General features: G+C 50.8%; 1 protein-coding gene across 5 annotated transcripts in view; it reads left to right on the top strand.

Annotated features, from left to right (window-relative positions):
- The first annotated feature begins 2,958 nt into the window (after nt 1-2,958).
- Nucleotides 2,959-26,415, top strand: part of IRX3 (iroquois homeobox 3) — a 42,514-nt gene continuing 19,057 nt past the window's right edge. For 2 of the 5 annotated variants that reach the window (XM_054453525.2, XM_054453531.2), the window contains exons 1-3: nt 2,962-3,948; nt 4,119-5,232; nt 5,415-5,481. In XM_054453525.2, coding sequence (XP_054309500.1) covers nt 3,682-3,948; nt 4,119-5,232; nt 5,415-5,481 — 1,448 coding nt within the window. In that variant the 5' untranslated portion in view covers nt 2,962-3,681. Of the gene's footprint in view, nt 3,949-4,118; nt 5,233-5,414; nt 5,482-5,791; nt 6,466-8,034; nt 9,456-26,415 lie in introns of those variants that run through there. The other 3 variants (XM_054453529.2, XM_054453530.2, XM_054453527.2) reach the window with 3 other exon arrangements.

The raw sequence follows: 26,415 nt of genomic DNA, 5'->3' as shown, positions 1-26,415 counted from the left end.
AACGGTGGGAGCGCGCGCCGCAGCGTCTGCAGGAAGCTCAGAGATCGCCGGCCGGCACCGCAGCCCGGGGACTTAGGGCCTGGGAGGGAAGGATAGAAGATGGGCCGGGGCTGGGAGTCCCAGGGCTGCAGCGGCTCCCCTCGACGGGGACGCGTGAGCACCGTGAGGCTGGGCGAGGAGGGGGCAGGAAGCGGGCCTGGTGACTCCCCTCTTGTAAAGTGCGAGGCGCAGCCCCCAGAACCTGGCGGGCCGCGGGCCCTGGGCACACGTCGGGCAGCGGCTCCCGGAGCGCATCCGGCGCACGCGCGCCAAGCGTGTGCGATGCACAGACACCTTCTCCGAACACTCCCCGCTCCCTGGGCCGCATTGAGAGGGCCTGCAGTCAGTCTCCAAAGCGCTTTGTGCGCTGGGAATGTTGAAAGAAGGCAAGATGATGGAGAAGCTTCTGCGTGAAGCGCGTTCGTGCGCGCGACTTTCCCAAATCTACTTCTGTGCACCTGCTTTTCTTCCCTGCGCGAGTGTGTCACTCTGACCATTTAATCTGTTGGATTAAAAATCCCTGGAAAAGGTTCAGCTGCCCTCGGACCCTCGAGTTCAACCCACAGTCAGGCTCCACTGGCCCTGTCGAGTTGGGGGACCAGCGCCACGTTGGGACGCGGCTGCCTGGGACGCTGAGTCTCGACGTGGCGCGCAGATGGCCGGGACAGACCAGGGCTGTTCTCAATTGGAAAGTAGGGTAGCCAGGAGGCCGCTTCTGCTCGAGGCCTGGGGATCCTGGAGGGATCTAATATGCGAGGTTCTTGGGTCCACGTCTGGGTCTGGAGGTTCACCGCCTGGGCTGTGGGCGCCCCCCCCCCAACCCTCCGCCGGCGTGACTGAGTCCCTAAGAGCCGCCTGGCCTTTCCCTGTCCTCTTTCTCGCTGCCCGCAGTCCGACGCAGCCAGGTCGATAGCTGGTTAATGCAGAAGGAGCATCTCAGAGGCTCATTATTGTTTTTTCTTTTCCTTCTGAAAAAAGCTGAATTAAATATCGGGAGTCTCACTTGGTCACTTATAGGGCAGCCCCATTCCCCCCACCTCGGAATCTCGCTCTCGGCTCCCCCTGGTCTGGTGCCACCACTTTGTACAAACACTATGACTTCAGGGCCGTCGAGGCTCGAGCTCTGACACCTAGGAAACATCCCGGAAAATAACGTTACTCTCAATTTTGTAACCCCAAGTTTCTTCGCGTGAAAGTGAGCCCAACATTCCCTATGCCACTCTCTGAGAGGTTTAACGGGAAACGAAATCAGGCGTCGAGGAGATATTTCAAAGCCAGTGCGGCCCCTGATGACGCCTCCTCCGGCGAGGTTCCTGAGAAGGCACCAGGCTCCCCAGCACCAGGCAGAGGCGGAAGAGAAGGTGATAGGGAAACTGCTCAGATGCAGTCTGGGAATACCCCACTTTCCCTCATTGCTCCCAAAACCTGGTCCTCCCCAAACTTTCCCGTTTCCTCCCCGCCCCCATCCCGCCCCCGCAAGGTTTTTGGCATTCACACCTAATAGGGCCGTGGGCTTGTGCCAAGACCCACGGAAAGAGGTGGGAGGTGGGAAATAGGAGGTGGGAGGTGGGCGGTGGAGGTGGGATCAAAACTGGGTGTCTGCCGTGGAGGTGGAAGAATCTTTCATTCCAGAGCTGGGCTCCCCAGAGCTGTGATCAGAGACAGCCGGGGCCAAGACCCTCTGATCTCCTCTGATCCCGCCACTCTGGTGGAATTCGAATTCGATTCCTGGATCCATCCATGCAAGGTGACGGTTTCCGCCTCCGAGCCGGGGCTGGCCACTCCACGGCAGAGTCGCCACCCCCGTTTTGTCTCCGGGGCGTGCCCACTGCAGGCCTGGACGGCTTGTGGGTCGCCGCCGCGGCCTAAAGCTCTGAGCCCCCAGCCGCGGCAATGCTGCGAATTTCAATGCCGCTGTCGACTGCACGCCCTAATCCGTGAAGGTGGGCGCCCGATCCTGGGATTTCAAGTTTGATTTAGGAAATATCCCATCATTAAACCCAAACTCTTGCTTTCCATCCCCACCGGAGGCGGTGGGAGAATCCTTGCAGAGAGAAAAGAGGTTAGCGCCGGGACCGGGAGAAGGGGTAGGGGTCGCGCAAGGAAGGATCTCTACAGACGAAAACGCCAATATAGAAACTTCTCGAAGAGCTCTCCAAAAGTTCCTAGGGCCTCCGTACCCCGGCGCCCTGCTCCTCCCCCATTCCCAGCCGCCTGGGGCGCGGGCCTGCTTCACCGATTTGTGGCGGCTCCCTACCCTTCCAGCGCTCCCGGGCTGCCACCCTTCAGCCCCCGGAGCCAGCCCGCCACTTTTAGTAAGGGATTCGCACACGGACCCGGGGGCGGCGTTAAGTGGCTAATCTCAGGGTTTGGTCCTTCTGGGTTGGGGGCTGCCTCGCCCCCGCAGGGCAGCGAGGTGGCCTCTGAAGACTCTATTAGGACGCACTTCCTCGCTCCCCACCCCCACGCAGGCTGCTAGCTCCCTCCCTAAGCTGCTGAAAGTGGCCGGGAGTCGAGAGGTGCGAGCTGTAAAAGGGGCCCGGGCACAGGGTAGCTCCCGGAGCCAGCCTCGGCCCAGGTCCCGCGCCTCGCCTGGGGACAGGCTCGGAGGGGCGGGAGGCGGGAGGGGCGAGCTGACCCTGCACTCACCCAGTCCCCACGCCTCTCGCTCCCCCGCCCCGCGCGGGCAGGAGGGGGCGGGCGGGAACTCGCTGCGCTCCGGCTCCCGCCCCTGCCCCGCCCCGCCCCGCCCCGCCCTGCGCGCAGGATCCGCGGGGGTGGGCGGCCTCGCCCGTAAGGCGCCCAGGCGATTGGCGACTCGGGGAAGAGACGCGGGGAAAAGTCGAATAAGAGGGCGCGACGTCAGACCCGAGATTTGGGGAAGGGCGAGGGAGGGGGTGGAAGGGCGGGGATGGACACACAGACACGGACACACACCCCCCGCGCGGCACCCTAAGCGTCCACAACTTTTGGCTGCCTTACTTAGCCCAGAGCTCAGAGGCTGGAAAAGTTGGGGGGAGTATCGTGTGAGTAAAGAGAGAGATTTAAAAAATAGAAGTAGTGAGAAAGGAAAAAGTGAAGGGAACGGACTGGAGAGCAAAAGCCCTCGTGAGAAAGGGAAAGAGAAGGGGAGAGGAGAAAGGAGAGTTTCATAGCGTCCAGGGCAGTGCAGGAGCCCGAAGGAGCGGAAGCGATCCTGTGAGGAAGAGGAGTGCGGAGAGGGGAGGGGAGAGGAAGGGCGAGGAGGGGGAGTGAAAACTAGAGGAGGGCGAAGGAAGCGAGGCGCGACACTGCTGGGGAGAGGAGGGCAGTGAAGAGCGAGGCGCCGGCAGAGGCAGCTCCGGCGGCCGAGAGGAGGGAGCGCGGCGCAGAGAGGAGGGGCTTGCGCCCCGTAGAAATGTCAATCAGAGCCCGGAGCCCCAGGAATCTCCGCCAATCTGTTCGGACCTGACCTGGCTCCTCGCCGCCGCCGTCGCCGCCGCGGAGCAGATCAATAGGCGAACGCGGAGCACAGCGCAGCGCGGGCGGCAGCGCGGCCCCAAGCCCGGCCCAGCCCCCGATGCGCACCGGAGCCCGCGGGCGGCGCTGAGCTGGCCGGCCCGGGGGTCGGGCCCCCTCTCCGTCCGTGCCCCGCGGGCCACCATGTCCTTCCCCCAGCTGGGATACCAATACATCCGCCCGCTTTACCCGTCCGAGCGCCCGGGGGCCGCTGGCGGCAGCGGCGGCAGCGCGGGGGCCCGGGGCGGCCCGGGTGCCGGAGCCTCGGAGCTGGCCGCCTCGGGGTCCCTGTCCAACGTGCTCTCGTCCGTGTACGGGGCGCCCTACGCCGCGGCCGCTGCGGCCGCCGCCGCCCAAGGCTACGGCGCCTTCCTGCCCTACGCCGCGGAGCTGCCCATCTTCCCGCAGCTGGTAAGAGCCCGCGAAGCCAGGGAAGGAGGGGTTGGCGCTGGGGCGCAGGGCGAGCTGAGCGCGCGGCGGCCGGACTAGAGGGGTGCAGGCCAGGAGGGGGGAGGCAGCGACGGCTGGGGCTCACCCGCGCTCTCTCCGCGCGTGTCCCTTCCTTCTCCATGTGCGTACAGGGCGCGCAGTATGAGTTGAAGGACAGCCCCGGGGTGCAGCATCCGGCCGCGGCTGCTGCGTTTCCGCACCCGCACCCCGCCTTCTACCCGTATGGCCAGTACCAGTTCGGGGACCCGTCCCGTCCCAAGAACGCCACCAGGGAGAGCACCAGCACGCTCAAGGCCTGGCTCAACGAGCACCGCAAGAATCCCTACCCCACCAAGGGCGAGAAGATCATGCTGGCCATCATCACCAAGATGACCCTCACCCAGGTGTCCACCTGGTTCGCCAACGCTCGCCGGCGCCTCAAGAAAGAGAATAAGATGACTTGGGCGCCTCGCAGCCGCACTGACGAGGAGGGAAACGCTTATGGGAGCGAGCGCGAGGAGGAAGACGAAGAGGAGGACGAGGAGGACGGCAAACGCGAGCTAGAGCTAGAGGAGGAGGAGCTCGGGGGGGAGGAGGAGGACACGGGGGGCGAGGGCCTGGCTGACGACGACGAGGACGAGGAGATCGATTTGGAGAACTTAGACGGCGCGGCCACCGGGCCTGAGCTGTCCCTGGCTGGGGCGGCGCGCAGGGATGGCGACCTAGGCCTGGGACCCATTTCGGACTCCAAAAATAGCGACTCGGAAGATAGCTCTGAGGGCTTAGAGGACCGGCCACTACCGGTCCTGAGTCTGGCTCCAGCGCCACCATCAGTGGTCGTGGCCTCGCCGTCTCCGCCCTCGCCCCCTGTGGGCCTGGACCCCTGCGCTCCCGCACCAACCCCCTCCTCCGCCCTGCAGAAGCCCAAGATCTGGTCCCTCGCAGAGACTGCCACAAGCCCGGACAACCCGCGCCGCTCGCCTCCCGGCGCGGGGGGGTCTCCACCGGGGGCAGCGGTCGCGCCTTCCGCCCTGCAGCTCTCTCCGGCCGCCGCCGCCGCCGCTCACAGACTGGTTTCAGCGCCGCTGGGCAAGTTCCCGGCTTGGACCAACCGGCCGTTTCCAGGCCCACCGCCCGGCCCCCACCCGCACCCGCTCTCCCTGCTGGGCTCTGCCCCTCCGCACCTGCTGGGACTTCCCGGAGCCGCGGGCCACCCGGCTGCCGCCGCCGCCTTCGCTCGGCCCGCGGAGCCCGAAGGCGGAACAGGTGACTGCTGAGCGCGGGGCGCGGAGCGGGGGCGGGCTCTGCGGGTAGTGCCGGAGCTGGCCGGGAGGGGCAGGGCCCGGGGGGCGCAGGGCGCTTCCCTCTCCGCTCATGCTTTCTGCGGCCCTGGGCGCCGGAACCGAGCTCTCTAAAGGCCCTCCTTTTTCTTCCCCCGCTTCCCTTAGATCGCTGTAGTGCCTTGGAAGTGGAGAAAAAGTTACTCAAGACAGCTTTCCAGCCCGTGCCCAGGCGGTAAGAGACCCCGATGTTGGGGGGCCGGGGGGACTGGCTGGCGGGAAAAGGAGAGAACGCCGAGCACCACGCACGGCCTTTTGCCCCGGGGTAGGGGGGAACCCTGCTGGGACGCATTTTGTAAAAGGGGACGGAATGTCACTTTTTCGGTTGCCCCTGTCGGCCCTGCGACAGCTCTCCAGGTCCAGCCCAGGCATCCCAGGCGCGGCCGGAGGGTACAGCGCCTGTACCTTCTAGGGGAAGCCTTGCATGGCTGGGCCCACAGGCCCCTGGGGCGGGTGGCTGCTCTCTGACGCCCACCTCTTTCTAGCCCCAGACCTCGGGTCCTGACGCCTCGTACCCATCCTACAGTTAAACCCCAACACACACATCTACAACTGGACATAATTTTACATTGCGACACCTTCCTGACGATCGGCCCCAATCCAAGTAGGATCTCCCCGCCCTAGGCAGCCTCTGCGCTCCTGAATCTCACCTCTTTTGCTACTGCTGTCTCTCTTCCAGGCCCCAGAACCATCTGGACGCCGCCCTGGTCTTATCGGCTCTCTCCTCATCCTAGTTCTTTACAAACAAAAACAAAAACAAAAACAAAAACAAAAAAAACACTTTTTTTAACCGTTGTAATAATTGTAAAAAAAAAATCGCTCTGTATAGTTACAACTTGTAAGCATGTCCGTGTATAAATACCTAAAAGCAAAACTAAACAAAAAAAGTAAGAAAAAGAAATAAAACCAGTCCTCCTCAGCCCTCCACAAGTCGCTTCTGTGGCACCCCGCATTCGCTGTGAGGTTTGTTTGTCCGGTTGATTTTGGGGGGTGGAGTTTCAGTGAGAATAAACGTGTCTGCCTTTGTGTGTGTGTGTGTGTGTGTATATATATATATACAGAGAAATGTACATATGTGTGAACCAAATTGTACGAGAAAGTATCTATTTTTGGCTAAATAAATGAGCTGCTGCCACTTTGACTATAACCCGCCTGTCTGCCCCCTCGACGGATCGTTTTGGTGGTTTTTTGTTTTTTGGGTTTTTTCTCCCTTCGGTTGTTTGAAGAATTCGCGGGAAAGGACGAGAGACGAATCAGGACCGAGTAGTCAAAGGACAGCAATAGCTGAGGAGGCGCAGAAGTGGCGGGGCTGGGGGCGCCGCAGCAGGAGAGGTGGCTGGAAAAGTACCTGGGGCGGCCGAGAGAACGGGAGCAGGAGACAGATGGGAGACCCCGGCAAGCTTCTTTACTAAGGGCCGGGAATCTGGGCCCGACCCGCCGGTCTACGGGAGCAACCGCGGGGGCTTGGATCCTTCTCTGGTGACCTCGCCAAGAGATTTAGAGAAGGGTCTGGACACAACGGTGTTAGCCTGCGCAGGTGGCGGGGGCATGTTCTCATCACTCCCTTCGTCCCCATTCTTTGATCGACACAATTGAGGCTTTCTCAGTGTTACCTCTAAGAGGCTGTGCGAGCCCAGATTCCATCCTCCTTCCAACCCGGTTGTACCCCTTCCCTCTTTATAGATGCCAGGGTGTGGGGTCACGGTGGAGGCGGATATGGAGAAGAGGGGAGCCTAGGGGTACATATCAACCCTCTAGATGATGTGTGACTGCCCAGCTCTAGTTGAGAGCTGGGGAGCCCGGGTCCTGGCAGCATCTGTGCGTCTTGGCACCCTGGTGGGTTTTCCCACGTGCCCTAGAAGAGGCATCCTGCTAAGGTCCCGGCGCTGGGGTTGTGGGGGTGTCAGACCGCCGCACCTTTCCAGCCGGGATTCCGGCTCCAGGCGGGCCTGGGGTGGGCGGGCCGGGGGAGGCAGCCGGGAAATCTGGGGCTGGAGCTCCCTCTACAGGACAAAGGGGACGCTCGGCGCCTCGCCTCCGTGGCCTCTCCACCCGGCCGCGCGCCGCACCCCCTCCGCGCCCTCTTTTTCCTCTCGCAGTCAGCCAGCCAACCTTGCTCAAGTTTGACTTGAAGAAGCTGTAGGGAGTGTTTGGGCGAGTGACACCTCGGGGTAAGAAGGAGAGACATTTTTTTGCCCCCTCCCCACGTTAGTAAAGGTACGGTGTGGCCAGATGCTGGGTGTTTGACCCTCAAAGTGGCGCGTGTCACTATCTCGCGCGTTCCGAGGAGGTATGGGAAGCGCGCACACCCCCCGAAGCCACGGAACAAGGCACGGCTCAACACTGCACACCTTCAAAGCTCGGCGGCAGCAGAGCGGAGCCCGACAGGACTGGGCCATGCTGGCCCAGCGGCCAGCGCCGCGCCTTGGGAGTCCCCTCCGCGAAGGGGGTGATCAAGGTGCGGCGGCGCCCCAGGGGCGAGTGGGGAGGGGGCTGTGTCGGCCTCTGTGTCACTCTGCGGGCGCACAGAGGGCTGGCGAACCGCTAGTGGACACCCGGCAAAGCCGCTCCTCAGCTCGCTCGCTCCTCCAGCCCCTTCCCCAGAGGCCAAAGAGACGTCTCCTCGGCTCCCTAGCGTTCCCCCTCTTTGTTAACGGTGTTTCTGGGATTCAGGCTCCTTCCCAGTTCGTAAGCTCAGACTGAGGTTTCGCTCTGGCCCTGCTCACAGCGCCCCCAGACGTGGATCCCGCTCATCCTCGCGGACTTGGACCTGAGGCCGGAACGCCAGGACCGGGGCAGAGGCTGGTTAGCACGTTGAATGACTTTACAAGGAGAGCACTCCGACACCTCAACAGCTCACGCCTCACAAGCTTAACTGTGGCACCGACTCTGCTCCCACTTACCCTCTGTGAAACCCGAGGCAGACAATTCACTTCTCTGAGCCCTTATCTCCTCATCTGCAAAATGGGAATAATGAGTGCGAAGGGGGCAGTTGTTAGGCTGAGAGGAAGCATGTCCAGGGCTGACACGAGGTAGGTGGGCAGAAGCAATCTTACTCTTTTTTTCTTTAATTTAGAGACAGGATCTCACTCTGTTGCCGAGGCTGGAGTATTGCCCAGCCTGTTGCCCCGGCTGGCACAATCACAGCCCACTGCAGCCTCAAACTTCTGGGCTCAAATGATCCTCCCGTGTCAGCCTTCTATTCGTCAGAACTACAAGCACACACCACCACGCCCAACTATTTTTTTTTTTAATTTTTTTAGAGACAGGGTCTCTCTATGTTGCTCAGGCTGATCTTGAACTCCTGGCCTCAAGCAATCCTCCCACCTCGGCCTCCCAAAGCACTGGGATTACAGGCTTGATCCTCAGCACCTGGTCATTTTACTATTAAAATTACATTTCAGAATCTCCAACTTCGCTTTTTAAACTCCCAGCAGTATTCCACTCCACCCCTTTCATGAGTCATAAAAGTGAGGTGTCTGCATTCAGGCATCCCAGGATCCTTTGCAACTCCAGCTCAGCTAAGCAAGAGAGGGAACTTCCCAGGCAGGGGCACAGCAGAGAGGGAGGTGACAGCAGAAGTTAGGTGGCCTTGCTACACTGAACACCACCCAAGAGGAGGCAGGGGATCTGCTCACAGCCAGATGGTATGGAGAAGCAGGTGGGGCTTGAAGATGCCTGAGTGTGGGTCTCTAAGTCTTTCTCTGGTGGAGACCGTGGAGTAAGGTCAGCTTCTCAGGCCACATCCCAGGGATAATGGTCCTTGCATGAGCCACCTTCTGTCTCCACTGAAAAAGCAGTATGTTTAGGTACCAGAGGAGACTTGGCATAAACCTAGGAGCAGTCCCCATGCATCCGTATTTTCTCTTATCCCATAGAACACATGAGCCCTCAACTGGTCCCAAGTTGACCCCAATAAGATAACCTAATCAAAACAAACAAACAAAAAAATCTCAGTTTCTCAGCTGAAAGAGGGAAGAGGAGACAGTCCTCTTGGCATCTCTTTCACTTGACTGAGTTCCCATTTCTTCTCTTCTTCCCAGAACCTCCTCCCTAAGCCCTCCCCTCATCTCCCTCCTCTCAGGGGTCCCTGGAATGCCTCCATCCCTTATTGTCTGTCCTTAAAAATCTTAAAGGGAAACCAGGAAGGAGAGAAGGAGAGAGACTATGGGAAACTCATCCCTGGTTCTGATTAAGCTTCAATTAGAAATAAAATATGTCAATCACTCCTCCTGGAAGGGGTTCCTGCTGTCGGGGCTGGTTATGCAAAGCACTCCAAGGTGTGTGGGGATAATCAATTAGGTCAGAGGAGGGAAAGTGTGGCACTGCTTCCCTCATTATCTGCCTGGAGCTGGGGAGCGGGGGAGCATCCCGGAGCCAGGGAGCCAGAGGAGAATGAAATTATCTCCCTAAGTGATTGTCCACCTCTGGGACCAGCATATTAATGGTTTCCAATTGAATTTCTCTCTAGGAGAATACAGGAAGGGGGAGGTGGGGTCTACCTAGAAAACAACATGGAAGGACCAGAGGGCAGGTACAACAGAAGTCACTCACCTGTCCCAGGTGAGGAATGAGGACAGGGCAGGGTCCCACCTACCAGGCGGGTGTTCTCTGAGCACCCGGAGGACAGCTGGGCTCAGAGACTCCACTGTCTTAGCCCTGCCTGAGTTTTGCAAGGTCGGCTGTAGGGATTGAATGCTTGGGTAAGAATTGGATGTCAGACATTTTCTGTTTTAGTTTGATTGGGAGTTTTTGCCGGGGACTTGCTTTGGGCCTAATTGTTTGTATCCTTCTAGAAATGTCCTCTGGATCCTACAATTTCTGGTTACAGGTACCTTTCACCCCCTTCGAGTGAAAATGGACAATTGTTTGTAAAAATTGTATCTGTGATGAACTAACACCAGCTTGAGTGGGGGCAGGTCTCATACTCTCTCTAGGCCCACTTTTGACATCTGTGCAATGGATGGTTTGGATTAGATGAATTTATCCAAGCTTTCTTCCAAATCCAGTGTTGTCTAGGATTAGGCATAAAGGAAAGAACTGTGAATTCAAAGATAATTGTGGGGGTGAGGGGGCCTTTGACCTCTCTGGATACTGCCTCTTGATCCTAATTCACTGCTGTCCTTGGATTCAGCCAGCCAACTTGACCAATTAAAAATGCCCATCTGGTGTGGTGGCTCATATCTGTAATCCCAGCACCTTGGGAGGCCAAGGTGGGCAGATCACGAGGTCAAGAGATCGAGACCATCCTGGCCAAAATGGTGAAACCCCGTATCTACTAAAAATACAAAAATTAGCTGGGCATGGTGGCACGCGCCTGTAATTCCAGCTACTCGGGAGGCTGAGGTAGGAGAATTGCTTGAACCAGGGAGTTGGAGGTTGCAGTGAGCCGAGATCGTGCCACTGCACTTCAGCCTGGTGACAGAGTGAGATTCTGTTTAAAAAAAAAAAAGCCCATCTAGTGTGTGAACAACCTAGCTTTGATGCAGTTGCCGCTCCCCTCTGAGGGGGCTCTGGCCCCTCCAAAGGCCATCCCAATGGTCTGAATGGAAAACTACCACGAAGGCATCTCTTCTCGAGGTAAAGGCATGACTGGAAAGGGTCTTAAGAGTAGAGCAGTTGTCCTCAACCAGGCAATTGTGTTTTTCCCTTGCCCCCTCCCTGGGGACATCTGACAATGTCTGGAGTGATTTTTGATCATCAGAACTAGGGTAGGGGTGCTATTGGCATCTCATAGATAGTGGTCAGGGGTGCTGCAGAACAATCCTCCACTACAAAGAGTTATCCAGCCCCAAATTTCAGTAGTGCTGAGGTTGAGAAACACAGAGCTGAAGCAGGGAGAGGTGTCTAAGGCAGCCACAGTAAGTATTTTCTCCCACAAGCCACAGCTCTGTTGAGAGAAACATTAAAACAGGGTGCTAAGCAGAGCGTTTTTGTTCTTTAACAACTTTTGGCCCTGGAACGGGGAAGTCAGGTGAGAGAGAAAGCAAACAGGAAATTGTGTGAGCCTGGGGAAAAGAAAAGAGTGGGTTTCAACTCAGCCTGGTGCCCAAGGCTGGAGCGGCTGGAGGCAAAACCTTCTGGGGTGAAAGAGTGGGAGTCACCCCCAATGAGATGTGTGTCTGGAAAGCTGGGGCCTGTCTTCCTTGAATCTTAATGTCAGGTGCAGGTTACTAGAAGATTCTAGCAGATGCAAACTTAACTAGTGTGGTTTTTGCCTTGCACGGGTGTATTTATTTACTTGCTTATTTTCCGTGTGTGTGTGTGTGCACGCGTGTGTGTGTTTGTGTGTGTCCCGTGTCAGGGTGCAGGAGGGAGACAAAGGAAGGGTAAGTTCACACTCTGGGGCCCGGCCGGCCAGGATGGGAAGGCTGTGATTTCATAGCTTTTGTACTGGGAGGCGAGCCTGCATTCTCTCACTGCACCAGGCCGCTAACAAGTGGGCCCGCAGCCCTCCAGGGCCTTTGGAGTGCACTCATCTGAGAGATTGTGCTTTTCCCCGCCGCTCAGATTTATTTTGCCAAAGTTACAGGGCAATTATGGAAATGCGCCCTTTGAAGCTGGGCTGATTTCTCTTTATTTTCTTCTCCCTGACAAAGCAGAGCCCTGCCTCTTGCTGGTCTCTCTCTCTCCTCTCCTCTCCCTTTCCTCTTTTTTTCCTGATATTTATTAGATAGCAAGAGTTTCCAGAGGTAATGTGAAAAAATCTTTTAAATGATGATAAAAATGCATGTAGAGTAAAATGTTACTATTATTTTAGTGTGTGTGTGTGTGTGTGTGTGTGTGTGTGTGTGTGTGTGTGTTTTAAAGGACTTTGATGACCAGGAGGGGAGAAATAGATTCAGAATAGTAGGAGACAGACTCCTCCTGCCTGGATGGTGGGTGCACCCTAGTCAAGCCTGAGGCCCGCAGCAGCCTGGCTGGCCCACAGGATGGCAGTGGACTGCCCTGGCCACCCAAGGCCCCTGCTGTGCCCCTAGAATCCACAGCTCCACAAACTGAGCAGAAGTGCTTCTCTCCCTTCCTCACACCTCTGGAATAAGAGGCCCAGGCTCCACATAGCGGGGTTTTCTGGGTTTGGTACATTATTTATCACTGGACTATGGAATCTGGAGGCTCCATGTGAACCAGCCCCACTGATTTCTCTCTGCCGCCCCACTTTGCTTGATGCTGGGGTGTTGAGGAAAAGTGTTTCAAGCCAGATGGCGTCCACCTCAGTGCTGGTGAGGCCCGTGGCGGGGGAGAGCTGGCCTGGACTGCTGGGTGTCTGGGGGCCTCTGTTTCTATTTCTTAGAGTGGCTTTGAAGCTTTCTTTGTCCATATTTTTGTTTGCCCCTTCCTTCCTCCCTTCCTGTCTTTAGGGTGAATGGCTCGTTATCTGTGGACAAACACCAACAGGAAGTCTTGTCACCTCCAGGAGCTGGTGTTGGCCCCGGTGGCCTGCACATAGTGGAGGCCGTTTCAGTGCTCACTTCCTTGGCCTGTTTTAAAAAGTAAAATGAGCTGAGTGTGGTGGCTCAGGCCTGTAATCCCAGCACTTTGGGAAACCAAGGTGGGCGGATCACCTGAGGTCAGGAGTTTGAGACCAGCCTGGCCAGCATGGCGAAACCACGCGCACACCACCACGCCCGGCTAAATTTTCTATTTTTTGTAGAGATGAGATTTCACCATGTTGCCCAGGCTGATCTTTAACTGCTGGATTCAAGCAATCCTCCCGCCTTGGCCTCCCAAACTGCTGTGATTACAGGCATGAGCCACCGTGCCTGGCCTATTTTGTTTGTTTTAAAATAACTAAAATGCATGTGGGGGAGGAGAGAGAAAGAAAGAGAAAGGCAAGAAACCACCTTCTCCGGATCTCTCAGCGAAGTTGAAAATGACTCACTCATTGGACACCACAGATACTCACAAAGCACCTATGTAGGAACATGCACCTCAGGCGTGGTGCTCCAGAAGATGGGCCCCGGAATCAGATTGCCTTCGTTCAAATCCCAGCTCCATCACTCTCTAACTGTGGGACCTTAGGGTACCAACTGCACCTCTCTGAGCTTGGCTCCCTCCTAAAACAGAAATAATAATTATATTACCTTTCTCATAGGCTGCTGAGAAAATGAAGTGAGTGAATTCATGCCAAAAGCAATGCCTCAGGCATAATGATTGGCCTCATGCATAATCATTAACTAATACATTACAAATGTTATTTTTATTAATTATAACAACCACCCTAGGCCATAGGCATAATTGTTCCCATTTTATAGATAGGTAAATCCAAGCTCAGCCACTTGTTCACCATGGCCAATCAAGGGTGGAGTCGGCACTGATTCAGGCCTTTCTGACTCCAGAAGGCACAGGCATGCATTTGTCTGTGCTAGAATCTACACTGGTTCATGCATCAAGATTTGGAGTGGAGTGTTCTGCAGCTGTGAGCCCACTTTAATCCCATGCTATCCCTCTACTTGACCTACCTGATGTTCACGGGCATGACACTGTCTTGGATGGGCCAGGGTCATGTGCAGCCCTGGCACATCACATCTACCTGCCTCCACTGTGGAAGACAGAATGCAAGGGCATCTGAGAGCTGTGTCAGAGGAATAACCTGGAATCTGTAGTCCTCCCTCTCTTTTTTTTTTCTTTTTTGAAATAGAGTCTCCCTCTATAGTCCAGGCTGGAGTGCAGGGTCATGATCTTGGCTCACTGCAACCTCTGCCTCCCTGGTTCAAGCAATTCTCCTGCCTCAGCCTCCTGAGTAGCTGGTATTACAGGCACCTGCCACCATACCCAGCTAATTTTTGTATTTTTAATAGAGATGGGGTTTCACCATGTTGGCCAGGCTGGTCTTGAACTCCTGACCTCAGGTGATCTGCTCAGCCTCAGCCTCCCAAAGTGCTGGGATTACAGGCTTGAGCCACTGCACCCGGCCCTCTCATTTATTTTTTCAGTAGGTATAGGACAGGACAAAGATCTCTGTCCACTCCTTTAATTCCTTCTCATCTTCACTCCTGGTGGAAGGAGGCTTTGGGGGTAATTGCACATCAAAGTTTTGCTGTGAGAGGCCATCCACATTAGCAGGAAAAAGGCTTGCCTTCTTTCTAGATCTTTGCTCCTCAATGTGTGATCCCTGGACCAGCACCCACAGCACCGGCCTGGGAGCTGGTTAGAAATGTGAATTCTCAGACCCCTTCCAGGTCCACTCAATCAGAATTTGCATTTTCCTAGGAGTATCTGTGTGATGCAAGTGCTACTTTTTTTTTTTTTTTTTTTGAGATAGGGTCTCGCTCTGCCACCCAGACTGGAATGCAGTGATATGATTATAACTCACTGCAGCCTGGAACTCCTGAGCTCAAGCAATCCTCCCCACTGAGCCTCCTGAGTTGCTGGGACTATAGGCACACAGCACCATACCTGGCTAATTTTTTTTTCTAAATTTTTTGTAGAAAAGGGGTCAGGCTGGTCTCAAACTACTGGCCTCAAGCAATCTTCCAGCCTCAGCTTCCCAAAGTGCTGGGATTACAGGAATGAGCCATTGTGCCCTGCTGCGTGTTGCATATTAAAAGGTGAGAAATACTGGCCTAGATACTCCTCAGTAAAACCTGGGGCCCCATCAGGATGGAGCTGGAACAGCCTCTGAGACTTGGATCTCCATGGGAAATGCAGAATGGGGCTGGGATGCTGTGGGGGAGACCAAGGAGGGAGGCAGGAAAGGAAAGACTGAGTGAGGTCGAAGGCGAAGGAGCCAAGCACCAACCCGGGGCTGATTACACCAAGATGGAAGATGGATTTGGCCTCTTTCTCTGCCTTTAAACATGTTGGTGATTGGCTGTGAGTAACACTGGGCTTTTCATAGCCACAGCCTCTGCCCACATGGCCTTCCAGATACTTCACAGCATAGTGACAGGGAGGAGACCTAATTAGACAAACTTAGGACTTTATTAATAGCAGCCGATTTCTTACGCATCCAAGGTCACAGCTGATCCCCACTAAACTTGGGTACGTCTCATGAAGAGAAAAGAAAAGAGAGAATAAGAGAGAGGAAGGAAGAAAAGAAAGAAACAAGTAAGGAAGGAAGGTCATCCTGGATAGGCACAAAACAGGTAGAAGCCCTTGAGGGCAAGGACTGTGTCATTCACTTTTTCTTTTTGAGACACAGTCTCACTCTGTCACCCAGGCTGGACTGCAGTACTGCGATCTCAGCTCACTGCAAACTCCGCCCCTCAAGCTCAAGCAATTCTCCTGCCTCAGCCTCCCGAGTAGCTGGGATTACAGGCATCCACCACCATGCCTGGCTAATTTTTGTACTTTTAGTAGAGACGGGGTTTCACCATGATGGCCAGGCTGGTCTCGAACTCCTGACCTTAGGTGATCCTCCCACCTTGGCCTCCCAAAGAGCTGGGATCCCAGGCGTGAACCACCGTGCCAGGCCTCATTCACATCTTTTCATTCATTCATTCATTTATTCAACAATATCACACAGGGAGACAACATGTGAACAAAGTCCCTGCTTTCCTGGTGCCTTCAGTCTATGGGAAACAGTTTTATAAAAATAACAGCAATAATGTGTTTGCTGGAATATGAGGGATAAGAACAAGATGCTGTAAGTGTGCATGATGAAGAGGACTTAGCCTAGTTTGGGATGGGGAAGGATTTATGCATTCATGGGCCTGGAGACACAAAGGAGGCCTGCAGCACAGTGGGAAAGAGGAAGAGGAGGGCCCTGGACCTGCGCCATCCAGCATGGCAGCCACTGCCCACACATGGCTACTAAGCACTGGAAATGCGGCTGGTCCTAACCGAGCTGTGCCATCAAAATACACTCTGGAATTCAAAGGCTCAGGATATTAAAAGAAAAAAGAATGTAAAGCATCACAATGATTTTGTGTTTTTACATATTGAAATGACAGTATTTTGAACATACAGGGTTAAATAAGATCTACAGATGCTCCTCAACTTACTATGGAGTTATGACCCAATAAACCCATTATAAACTGAAAATGTCATAAGTCAAAAATGCATTTAATATACCTAGGCTACCGAAAACCATAGCTCATACTAGCCTGCCTTCAACATGCTGAGAACGCTTGCGTTGGCCTACAGTTAGGCAAAATCATCTAACACAAAGCCTGTTTTATTTATTTTATTTTATTTTATTTATTTTATTTTATTTTTGAGACAGAGTCTCATTCTGTTACCCAGGCTGGAGTGCAGTGGCACGATCTTGGCTCACTGCAAACCTCCACCTCCTAGGTTCTAGCAATTCTCCTGCCTCAGCCTCCCGAGTAGCTGGGACTACAGACATGCACTGCCATGCCTGGCTAATTCTTATATTTTTAATAGAGATAGGATTTCACTGTGATGGCCAGGCTGGTCTCGAACTCCTGATATCAAGTTATCTGCCCATCTTGGGATTACAGGCGTGAGCCAACACGCCCGGCCACAACACCTGTTTTATAATAAAGTATTGACTATCTCTCATACTGCATATTTCCAACCTGGGAAAATATTACATGGCAATGGTTTTGCACCATTGTGAAGCCAAAAAATCGTAAGTTGAACCATCGTAAGTTTGAAACTATTATTTAAATTAATTTTTTCTGTTTATACTTTTTAAATGCAATTATTAGAATTTTCTTGAGACTCTCTTGCCCAGGCTGGAGTACAATGGTACAATCTCAGCTCACTGCAACCTCCACCTCCCAAGAGTCTCTCAAGTGATTCTCCTACCTCAGCCTCTTGAGTAGCTGGGATTACAAGTGTGTGCCACCACACCCAGCTAATTTTTGTATTTTTAGTAGAGATGCGGTTTCACCATGTTGGCCAGGCTGGTCTCAAATGCCTGACCTCAGGTAAGCTGCCCGCCTTGTTATCTCAGAGTACTGGGATTACAGGCACGAGCCACAGCCCCCGTCCAGAAATTTTTAAATGACGTACATGGCACATGTTGCGTTTCTAGTGGCCAGCACTGACCTCAAAAGACTGAGATGCAGGAGTCCACATTCCAGCACCACTGCTTGCCAGTTAAGGCACCTTGAGCAAATTAGCTCAGCCACACTAAGCCTCAGTGCTGTCCTCTGTAAATAATCATATCTCGCATTTATTGTGTAGCTTGCATGTGTTAAGCACATATAGCAGTGTATCCAATCTTTACAAGGTCCTATGAGGTAGGTACTACAATTACCTCCATTTTGCAGCTGGAGAAACGGCGGCTTAGGGAGATATAATTCACCCAAAGCCGCAGCCCCAGGAAGTTGGGGGAGGCATAATTGAACCCAGGTAGTCTGGCTCCCAAGACTCTATTACAAAAATCACTATACTGCCATGAACACAGCAACAGTACCTGTTGCATGGGATTTCTACGGACGATTTCACTGAGGCAATGATGTATGCAAAGCCTTTAGTATAGCAGCAGACACCATATCAGTAAGCTCCATAAGCGATAGTTGATATTATTTAACAAAGGACTGTTTACTAAAAAAAAAAAATAGTCAAATGATGCTATGCAAAGCACTGATCCGCTTTGGTGGGAGTTACACATTAAGGCACTGTATCAATTATCCATTGCTGCATAACCAATTATCCCAAAGCCTGGTAGCATAAAACAACAAACATTTATTATCTCACAGTTCCTGTGCCTCAGAACTTCAGGAGCAGCTTAGCTGGGTGGTTCTGGCTTGAGCTTTCTATGAGGTAGCGGTCATGATGTCACAGGGTTACAGTCATCTGGAGGCTTGACTGAGACTGGGACATCCACTTCCAAGATGGCTCACTCACACAGTTGTGGGAAGGAGGTTTCTGATCATTACCACGTGGACCTCTCCACAGAGCTGCTTGAGTATCCACACAACATGGCAGAGCCAGTGATCCAAGACAGAACAAGATAGAAGCCACAGTGTCTCTTATGACCTAGCTTTGGAAGTCTCATTCTGTCATTTCTGCAATATCCTATTGTAGTTACACAAATCAGCCCTATTCAATATGGGAGAAGACTAGACAAGGGCACTAATGCCAAAAGGCAGGGGTCATTGGGGCCATCTTGGGAGGCTGGCTACTTGTCACTGATACATCTATGTAGCTTAATTTAGCTCCTGCTTTCCTTTCTAGGAAAACATACTTCTGGAATTTCAAAAGATGGGGTGCCTAAGAGCCCAGGACAGAAACCTGATTCAAACCCTTCTTTTAAAAGGATGTTTTTGTCGGTTTTATTGGTTCATGTAGCTGAGGAAAACAGAGGTGGAAAAATAATATCTGACATTTACTGAGCACATATTACACACTAAGCACATGTTTTAACTCACCTAATCCTTATAAAGACCTTATGAAGTAGATACTGAATGTAAAGCAGGAAGCAATCCAGGGATTTGAAAGCACTGGTACCTTCTTTTTTCATTTCGACTTCTGTCCCAGTGCTGATCTTCTCTTAGACTCCTTCAGATGGCAGGTACACAGTCGTCATTAACTCAGTGGCCATGGCCTGAGAGTTGCTGATCCAAAGGGAAAGAAATGGTTTCTCTTGCCTAGTTTCAGTCGTAAAATCCCAAGGAAAACTTCTGATTGGCTCAGCTTCGGTCATGTGTTCATTACTGGGCCAACCACAATGGCCAGAGGGAGTGGCAGAAAGTGGCAGTTCCTTGGAGACACTAGGCGTGATTCTACCATAAAAAGGGGTGGGGGAGAGTAGATCAGGCAGACACAATCACGGAAGGAGGGGAGTACAGGAGATTTAGAGGAAGAAGATCTGTGAAGAGGTTTGGGAGGAGTTAAGAAGGGAAAGCAATCAGTCATTTTTCCAAAGGCCAGTCTGCAGGGCTGGGACTGAGCACAGGCTGAAATCAAGGTTGGACCACCTCTCAGCCCTTCGCAAGCCCTCCAGACCTAGCAGTCTCCATTTGATCCTGTATTAGAAATGGGCATGGAAGATGCCACAACTTCTCAAGCTGTCCCTAGGAAAAGGGGTGGGTGAACTTCTGGCTTGAAGAATCTGAGGTCAGACCCAAAGTAGCCCCTCACTGGCAGAAAGGTTCTTTTTGGTCTCACTTTTTATCTTAAACATATAGGAGATTGCATCACACTCCATGATATTTTCCTGTGTGTCTTGTTATGAAGGTAGTTTATGCTGTAAAGATTTTCAAATAAAATGGTTAATTCAGGGCCTATATTCACCCTGTGGCCTTGGTAGCTGCTGGGATGCCACTGGGTACCATAGAGCTCTCGGTGCCCTGATTCAAGAAGTTTGGGCACATATGGTTGGCAAATCCAGACCCCAATGGCATGGAGTGTGGCAAAGGGCAGAAGGATGGCATTGATGTGGGACACTCCCGGGGGATTCATACTTTGCCCAAAGCCAGCTTGACATTCCCCCTTCTCTTCATTGACCCTCTATCCGTGTTCTTCATTCACACTTGAACCAGAGCTGGAGGGGTGCATCTCGGGGCTGAGAGACTATCCTGGTACTGGGTACATCCCAGGACCCAGTATTAATAAGCACTCAATAGATATTCACCAAATGCATTGCTGCTTCAGAATTCAGCAATAAAGTTAGATGTTTCCTAAAAATGTCTTTTAGGTCTTTACGAAAATCACTTTGCAAATATTTCATAAAATAAGAATAAATCATCAACTACACTCATAAAAAATATAATTTTGTAAAAATATTCTAATAATTATCAAATATTGTAACTGTTTATATGCAATTATAAAATTTAGCAATTATAAAAGATAGTAAGAGTTGTCCTTTATTCAGCTTTTCCATGTGACAGACTTGGCATTGTGTTTTCCTATACGAGGTCAGTATGAGAGTATGGTTTGAAGACAGCAGTCACTCTATTTTTAATTGTCCTATATCATCTCCTTGCCACAACTGAGAGCCCTAAATATATATCCAGCTCCTCCTGACCCCCACCCAAATATTAAGTCACAATTGTCTAGCCTTTTGGAGGCCAAGGCAGGCAGATTACCTGAGCTCAGGAATTGGAGACCAGCCTGGGTAACATAGTGAAACCCCATCTCTACTAAAATACAAAAAAAATTAGCCAGGCATAGTGGTGCATGCCTGCAGTCCCAGCTACTCGGGAGGCTGAGGCAGGACAATTGCTTGAACACAGGAGGCGGAGGTTGCAGTGAGCCGAGATCTCGCCACTGCACTCAAGTCTAGGCGACAGAGCAAGACTCGTCTCAGAAACAAACAAACAAACAAACAAACAAAACCAGGCACGATTGAGACTATTTATGGGGTCAGCCAGCAAGGCTGGGACTGGGGTGCCCTGTTATATACTCTCACTGATTCTCCTAAGATGCTCCTTTTTTGCCTACATAACGGTCAGGCCAGGAGGTCTCCACACCAGGCTCTGTTCTTCTGGCAGGGCCCCTGACCTTTGTGTCCTGGAATACAGCAGAAGAACAGGATGGCATGGCCCTGCTGGACACAGTACTTGGGAAAAGGCCACAGACTCAACTGCTTTCTTCACAGCACGCACGAGGGCCACTGCCAAAAATATAATTACCCAGAAATGTGGAACCGAGACAATGCAGCAGAGGAGACTGAGCAGGGACAGTGTGGGAGGGACAGAGAGGCTGGAGGAAGTAGGGCTGGTTCAGAGGGACGGATAGATTCCCTCTCAGTGGCCCAGTGAGCTGCGGCTGGGGAATAAGAGGTCCCAGGCACCAAGGAAGATGGATCTGCAAACTAGAAGCTTCTAAGGAAGTTGGCTTGACTCTCTAACCTTTCCATCCTGCAAGGAATGGAAGCCCTTTCCATCCTGCAAAATTGTGAATGGTCACTTTGCAACAGGAGAATCAGGCCATCTTCCCTAAACAGAAGCAGAGGAGGAACCCACACAGCTCTCCTCTGCCCAATCCGTGTTAGGCAAAACTAATCTCCCTGCTCCTCAGAGGGGATGGGAACAAAAGGTGGGCTACAAGCTCATCTGTGGAGAAACTACAGTGGAATATTTGCTGAGATCTTCGACCCAGAGGCTTTTGTGCAACTACTAAGCTCATTTCAGCTTGCGTGACACTCTTGTGCCAGTCCTCACTGGTGTGATAGTTACAGAAAAGCTGGCATTCGTCTTTGCTCTAACAATGCCCCATCAACGTACAATATAGAATAAATGACTGTTAATGACAAGTTATGGGGCATCTCTGAATTGCTATGACTATCTCCAACCCTGAGAATGTGTCCTAACACACACCAATGCATAGACGTGACATTGGAAATATTTAGTGACTGGGGCCTCAACTGCATCAGAACCAGCAACCAACCAGCAATCAGAACCAAGGGGGCAAGGTTCTGAGACATTCTCCTGTGCCTGGCATTGACAGGTTGGCTTAGGAGTCATGGGAATCTCCAGGAGGTCCCAGGGAAGAGCCAGGGCAGAAGAGGGGACACTTGGGGATCTCAGGGTAGTGCTATTTACCAACTGACATGGAACTATTTCTTTATTTTAAAAACAGAGAGGCCAGACGCGGTGGCTCACGCCTGTAATCCCAGTACTTTGGGAGGCTGAGGCAAGCGGATCACTTGAGGTCAGGAGTTTGAGACCAGCCAGGCCAACACAGTGAAAACCTGTCTTATTAAAAATACAAAAATTAGCCGGGTGTGGTAGCACTCACGTGTAATCCCAGCTACTAGGGAGGCTGAGGCAGGATAATCACTTGAGCCTGGGAGATGGAGATTGCAGTGAGTCGAGATCTCGCCACTACACTCCAGCCTGGGCGACACAGCGATACTCTGTCTCAAAAGCAAAAAAAATAAAAATAAAAATAAATTAAAAATAAAAACAGAGCTAACTGAATATCCACATATGAAACCATGAAGTTGCATCCCTTCACACCATATGCAAAAATTAACTCAGAATGTACCATAGACTTAATGATAAGAGCTAAAACTATAAAATCCTTAGAAGAAAATATAGATATAAATGTTTGTAACCTTGGGCCAAGGAAAGCTTTCTTAGACACCAAAAGCACAAGAAACCTGAGAAGAAATAGATCAAAATACAAAACTTGTGTGCAAAGGATAGAACCAAGAAAGTAGAAAGATAACCAACAGAAGGAAGGGAAATATTGGCAAGTTATATATCTGATACGGAATCATATCTTGAACGCAGAAAGAACTAATACAGCTCAGAAATAAAAGACAAACAAATGTGAAAATGGCAAAGGATCTCAATAGACATTTCTCCAAAGATAACATACAAATGGCCAAGAAACACATAAAAAGATGTCCAACAACAGGAGCCATCAGAGAAATGCAAATCAAAACCACAATAAGATGCTACTTCACACCCGCTAGGATGGCTATAATTTTTAAAATGAAAAATAACAAGCGTTGGCAAGAATATAGAGAAATTGTCACCCTCATACAATGTTGATGGGAATGCAAAATAATATAATGCCTTTAAAAAGCAGTTTCACAGTTATTAAAAAAAATTAAGCATAGTTTCCTTATGACCCAGAAATTCCACTTCTATGTATATATCCAAATGAATAAAAATATGTCCACATAAAAAACTTGTACATAAATATTTATAGCAGCATTATTCATAGTAGCCAAAAATGAAAACAACCCATACGTTTATCAACTGATGAATGGATAAGCAATGTTGGTATAGCCATCCAGTGGAATGCTATTTAACCATAAAAAGGAATGAAGCACTAATACATACTCCAGCATGAGTGAACTCTGAAACCATACTAAGTGAAAGAAGCCATTTGCAAAAGATCACATATTATATGGTGCTGTTTATGTGAAATGTCCAGAATAGGCAAATCCATAGAGACAGAAAGAAGATTAGTGGTTACCCAGGGTCACAGGGACTGGGAGGAAATGAGGGCAACTGCTAATGGGTACATAGTTTCTTTTAGAGTGATGAAAATGTTCCAAAATATTGACTGTGCTGATGGTTGCACAACTCTGTGAATATACTACATGCTGTAGAATTGTACACTTTAAATGGGTGAATTGCATAATATGTGAATTCTATCCCGGGAAAGTCATTAGATGTGCCACATTGGCCAATACACAAACACGCTGTTTAAAAATACAGACATGAGTGTGCATGAGTGCGTGCACACACACACCCCAAGCAGACACAAACATGAGAAGAAGAAATTGAGAGAAACTGATCCATATGAATGGCTGTGAATATTTTTCACAAGGATGGCCACGGAGAGTGAATTCTTGCTGCATAGTTTTGGCATAGGATGTCCTGCTGAAAATACATATAATTTTACCTCCCCAAAAGAATAAGAAGCTTTTGTACCCTCAAATAGTTATGTTCTGGAACTTTATTATTTGGGCAGTTTCTAGGAGTTGTACCTGTATCCCTATTATTACAGAAATAGGACTCAAATATTACCAATGGTAATATTTGAAGAGACACCTGCATGAAGCTTATAAAATCCTGGTGCTGTTTCCCCCTCAGAAAGCAGGCAATCTCCCTGCCACACCAGCAAACTGCTTCTGCCTAACACCAACCAATGAGAGGCAGTGGAAGAAGATGCTCTCTGGGAAATTACAATGCAATGATTCAGTACCACGTCTGGGAAAGATGGAGGCCTTGCGGCTCACACCCAGGCCACGGCAGGGAGCCATGAGTTATACACTGTGTGGGGACATGGGGGAAGGGTATTTGCCAAGCAGAATAAATCCATCTTTCTCAGAGGGGCCTCTGAAGTAACAAATGCACTCACTGGTTAAACACAATTCCAGGGCAGATGAGTTTGGGTTCAGGAAAACAATGGGCCCGCTCGATGACTCATCTTTTGTGCTGCTGCACACTGTCACCACACTTGACTGTGCTGCCACTACTGACATCTGACACTTGTTGAGCACGATGATAAATACCTACACGCTTATCTCATTTCATTCTCAAAACCACTCAGTGAGGTCAATGCCATCATCACGACCACATTGCAGGTGAAGAACTGAGGTCCAAGGGGGCAGATGAAGTTTTGAACCCAGTTCTGCCTGACACCATTGCCAAGTTGTAATCACTTATGCTCCAAAAGCAGGAGCTCTGACTGAACACAGGCTTACAAACCAAGAGGGGAGGAATGGCAGAGGAAGGGAGAAGCTTGTTCCTTGTTTTCTTTGGCCATAGCATTGAATTACTGTTGAAATTCTTGAGAAGCAACATTTCTGAATATGAGAAGCATATGAGAGAAATATCATCATCCAAGATACAGAGAGAAAAGAAATTGGAGGAGGGATATATCATACTGAAAAAAAAACCTCTCTGCACATGTTTAGGGAAGACAGAAAAGGAGTGAGTGAGGAAGATAAGACTACAGAGATGCCCCTCAAAGACTGGTCCAGGTCTCCTTACCTTAGTCTACTCCAGAACACAGACAGAAACCCCTCACCTCATGTTCCAGCAGCAACCGAAAGGTCCTCCTGTGAAGGGCACCGCCTTCTTCTCTTTTCCTTCTCCCTGCACTCCATTCAGGGATCCTACCCATAGATGAATAAGAACAGGTTTAGAAAACACATTTGCCCACTGTAGATTTAACCTGAAGTTTCCTGGTAGATCCACACTGAGCCAGGAGGAGAAGTCTGTGGGACAAGAAGGAGAACATTGGCTGGGTGCGTTGGCTCACACCTGTAATCCCAGCACTTTGGGAGGCTGAAGCAGGAGGATCACTTGAAGCTGGGAGTTTGAAACCAGCCTGGTCAACATAGCGAGATCCTATCTCTACAAAAGTAAAATTTAAAAAATTATCCAGGCATGGTGGCGTGTACCAGTAGTCCCAGCTACTCAAAAGGCTGAGTCAGGAGGATCACTTGAGCCCAGCAGTTTGAGGCTGCAGTGAGCTGTGATTGCACCTCTGCACTCCAGCCTGGGCAACAGAGCAAGACCCTATCTTAAAAAAAAAAAAGAAGAAGAAGAAGCAGGACATTGACTGGGGCCAGAAGGACTAGCTCAAGTCTCAGCACCAACTCTAATGGGCCACCACTTTGGTTTCTTTCTTTTATTTTTTTTTTATTTTGACATAATTTCAGATCTACAGAAAAGTTGCAAGAATTGTAAAAATAATTTCTAGGATGCCCCAATTAAAAGACACAGACTGGCAAATTGAATAAAGAGTCAAGAGCCATCAGTGTGCTGTGTTCAGGAGACTCATCTCATGTGCAAAGACACATATAGGCTCAAAATAAAGGGATGGAAGAGTATTTACCAAGCAAATGGAAAGTGAAAAAAGGCAGGAGTTGCAATCCTAATCTCTGATAAAGCAGACTTTAAACCAAAAAAGATCGAAAGAGACAAAGAAGGACATTACATAATGGTAAAGGGATCAATGCAGCAAGAAGAGCTATCTATCCTGAATATATATGCACCCAATACAGGAGCAGCCAGATTCATAAAGCAAGTTCTTAGAGATCTACAAAGAGACTTAGACTCCCACACAATAATGGTGGGAGACTTTAACACCCCACTGTCAATATTACACAGATCAACAAGACAGAAAATTAACAAGGATATTCAGGACTTGAACTCAGCTCTGGACCAAGTGGACCTAACAGACATCTACAGAACTCTCCACCTCAAATCAAGAGAATATACATTCTTCTCAGCACCTCATTGCACTTATTCTAAAATTGACCACATAATTCAAAGTAAAACACTCCTCAGCAAATGCAAAAGAATGGAAATCATTACAGTCTCTCAGGCCACAGTGCAATCAAACTAGAACTCAGGATTAAGAAACTCACTCAAAACCGCTCAACTGCATAGAAACTGAACAACCTGCTTCTGAATGACTACTGGGTAAATAATGAAATGAAGGCAGAAATAAAGATGTTCTTTGAAAGCAATGAGAACAAAGACACAATGTACCAGAATCTCTGGGACACATTTAAAGCAGTGTTTAGAGGGAAATTTGTAGCACTAAATGCCCACAAAAGAAAGCAGGAAAGATCTAAAATTGACACCCTAACATCAAAATTAAAAGAACTAGAGAAGCAACGCAAACAAATTCAAAAGCTAGCAGAACACATGAAATAACTAAGATCAGAAGGACATAGAGACATAAAAACCCTTCAAAAAAATAATGAATCCAGGAGCTGGTTTTTTGAAAAAAATAAACAAAATAGGCAGCTAGCCAGACCAATAAAGAAGAA

Source organism: Pongo pygmaeus, chromosome 18 (genome assembly GCF_028885625.2).
Source record: "Pongo pygmaeus isolate AG05252 chromosome 18, NHGRI_mPonPyg2-v2.0_pri, whole genome shotgun sequence".
NCBI lineage: Eukaryota > Metazoa > Chordata > Mammalia > Primates > Hominidae > Pongo > Pongo pygmaeus.
This window is presented reverse-complemented; position numbering and strand designations above follow the sequence as displayed.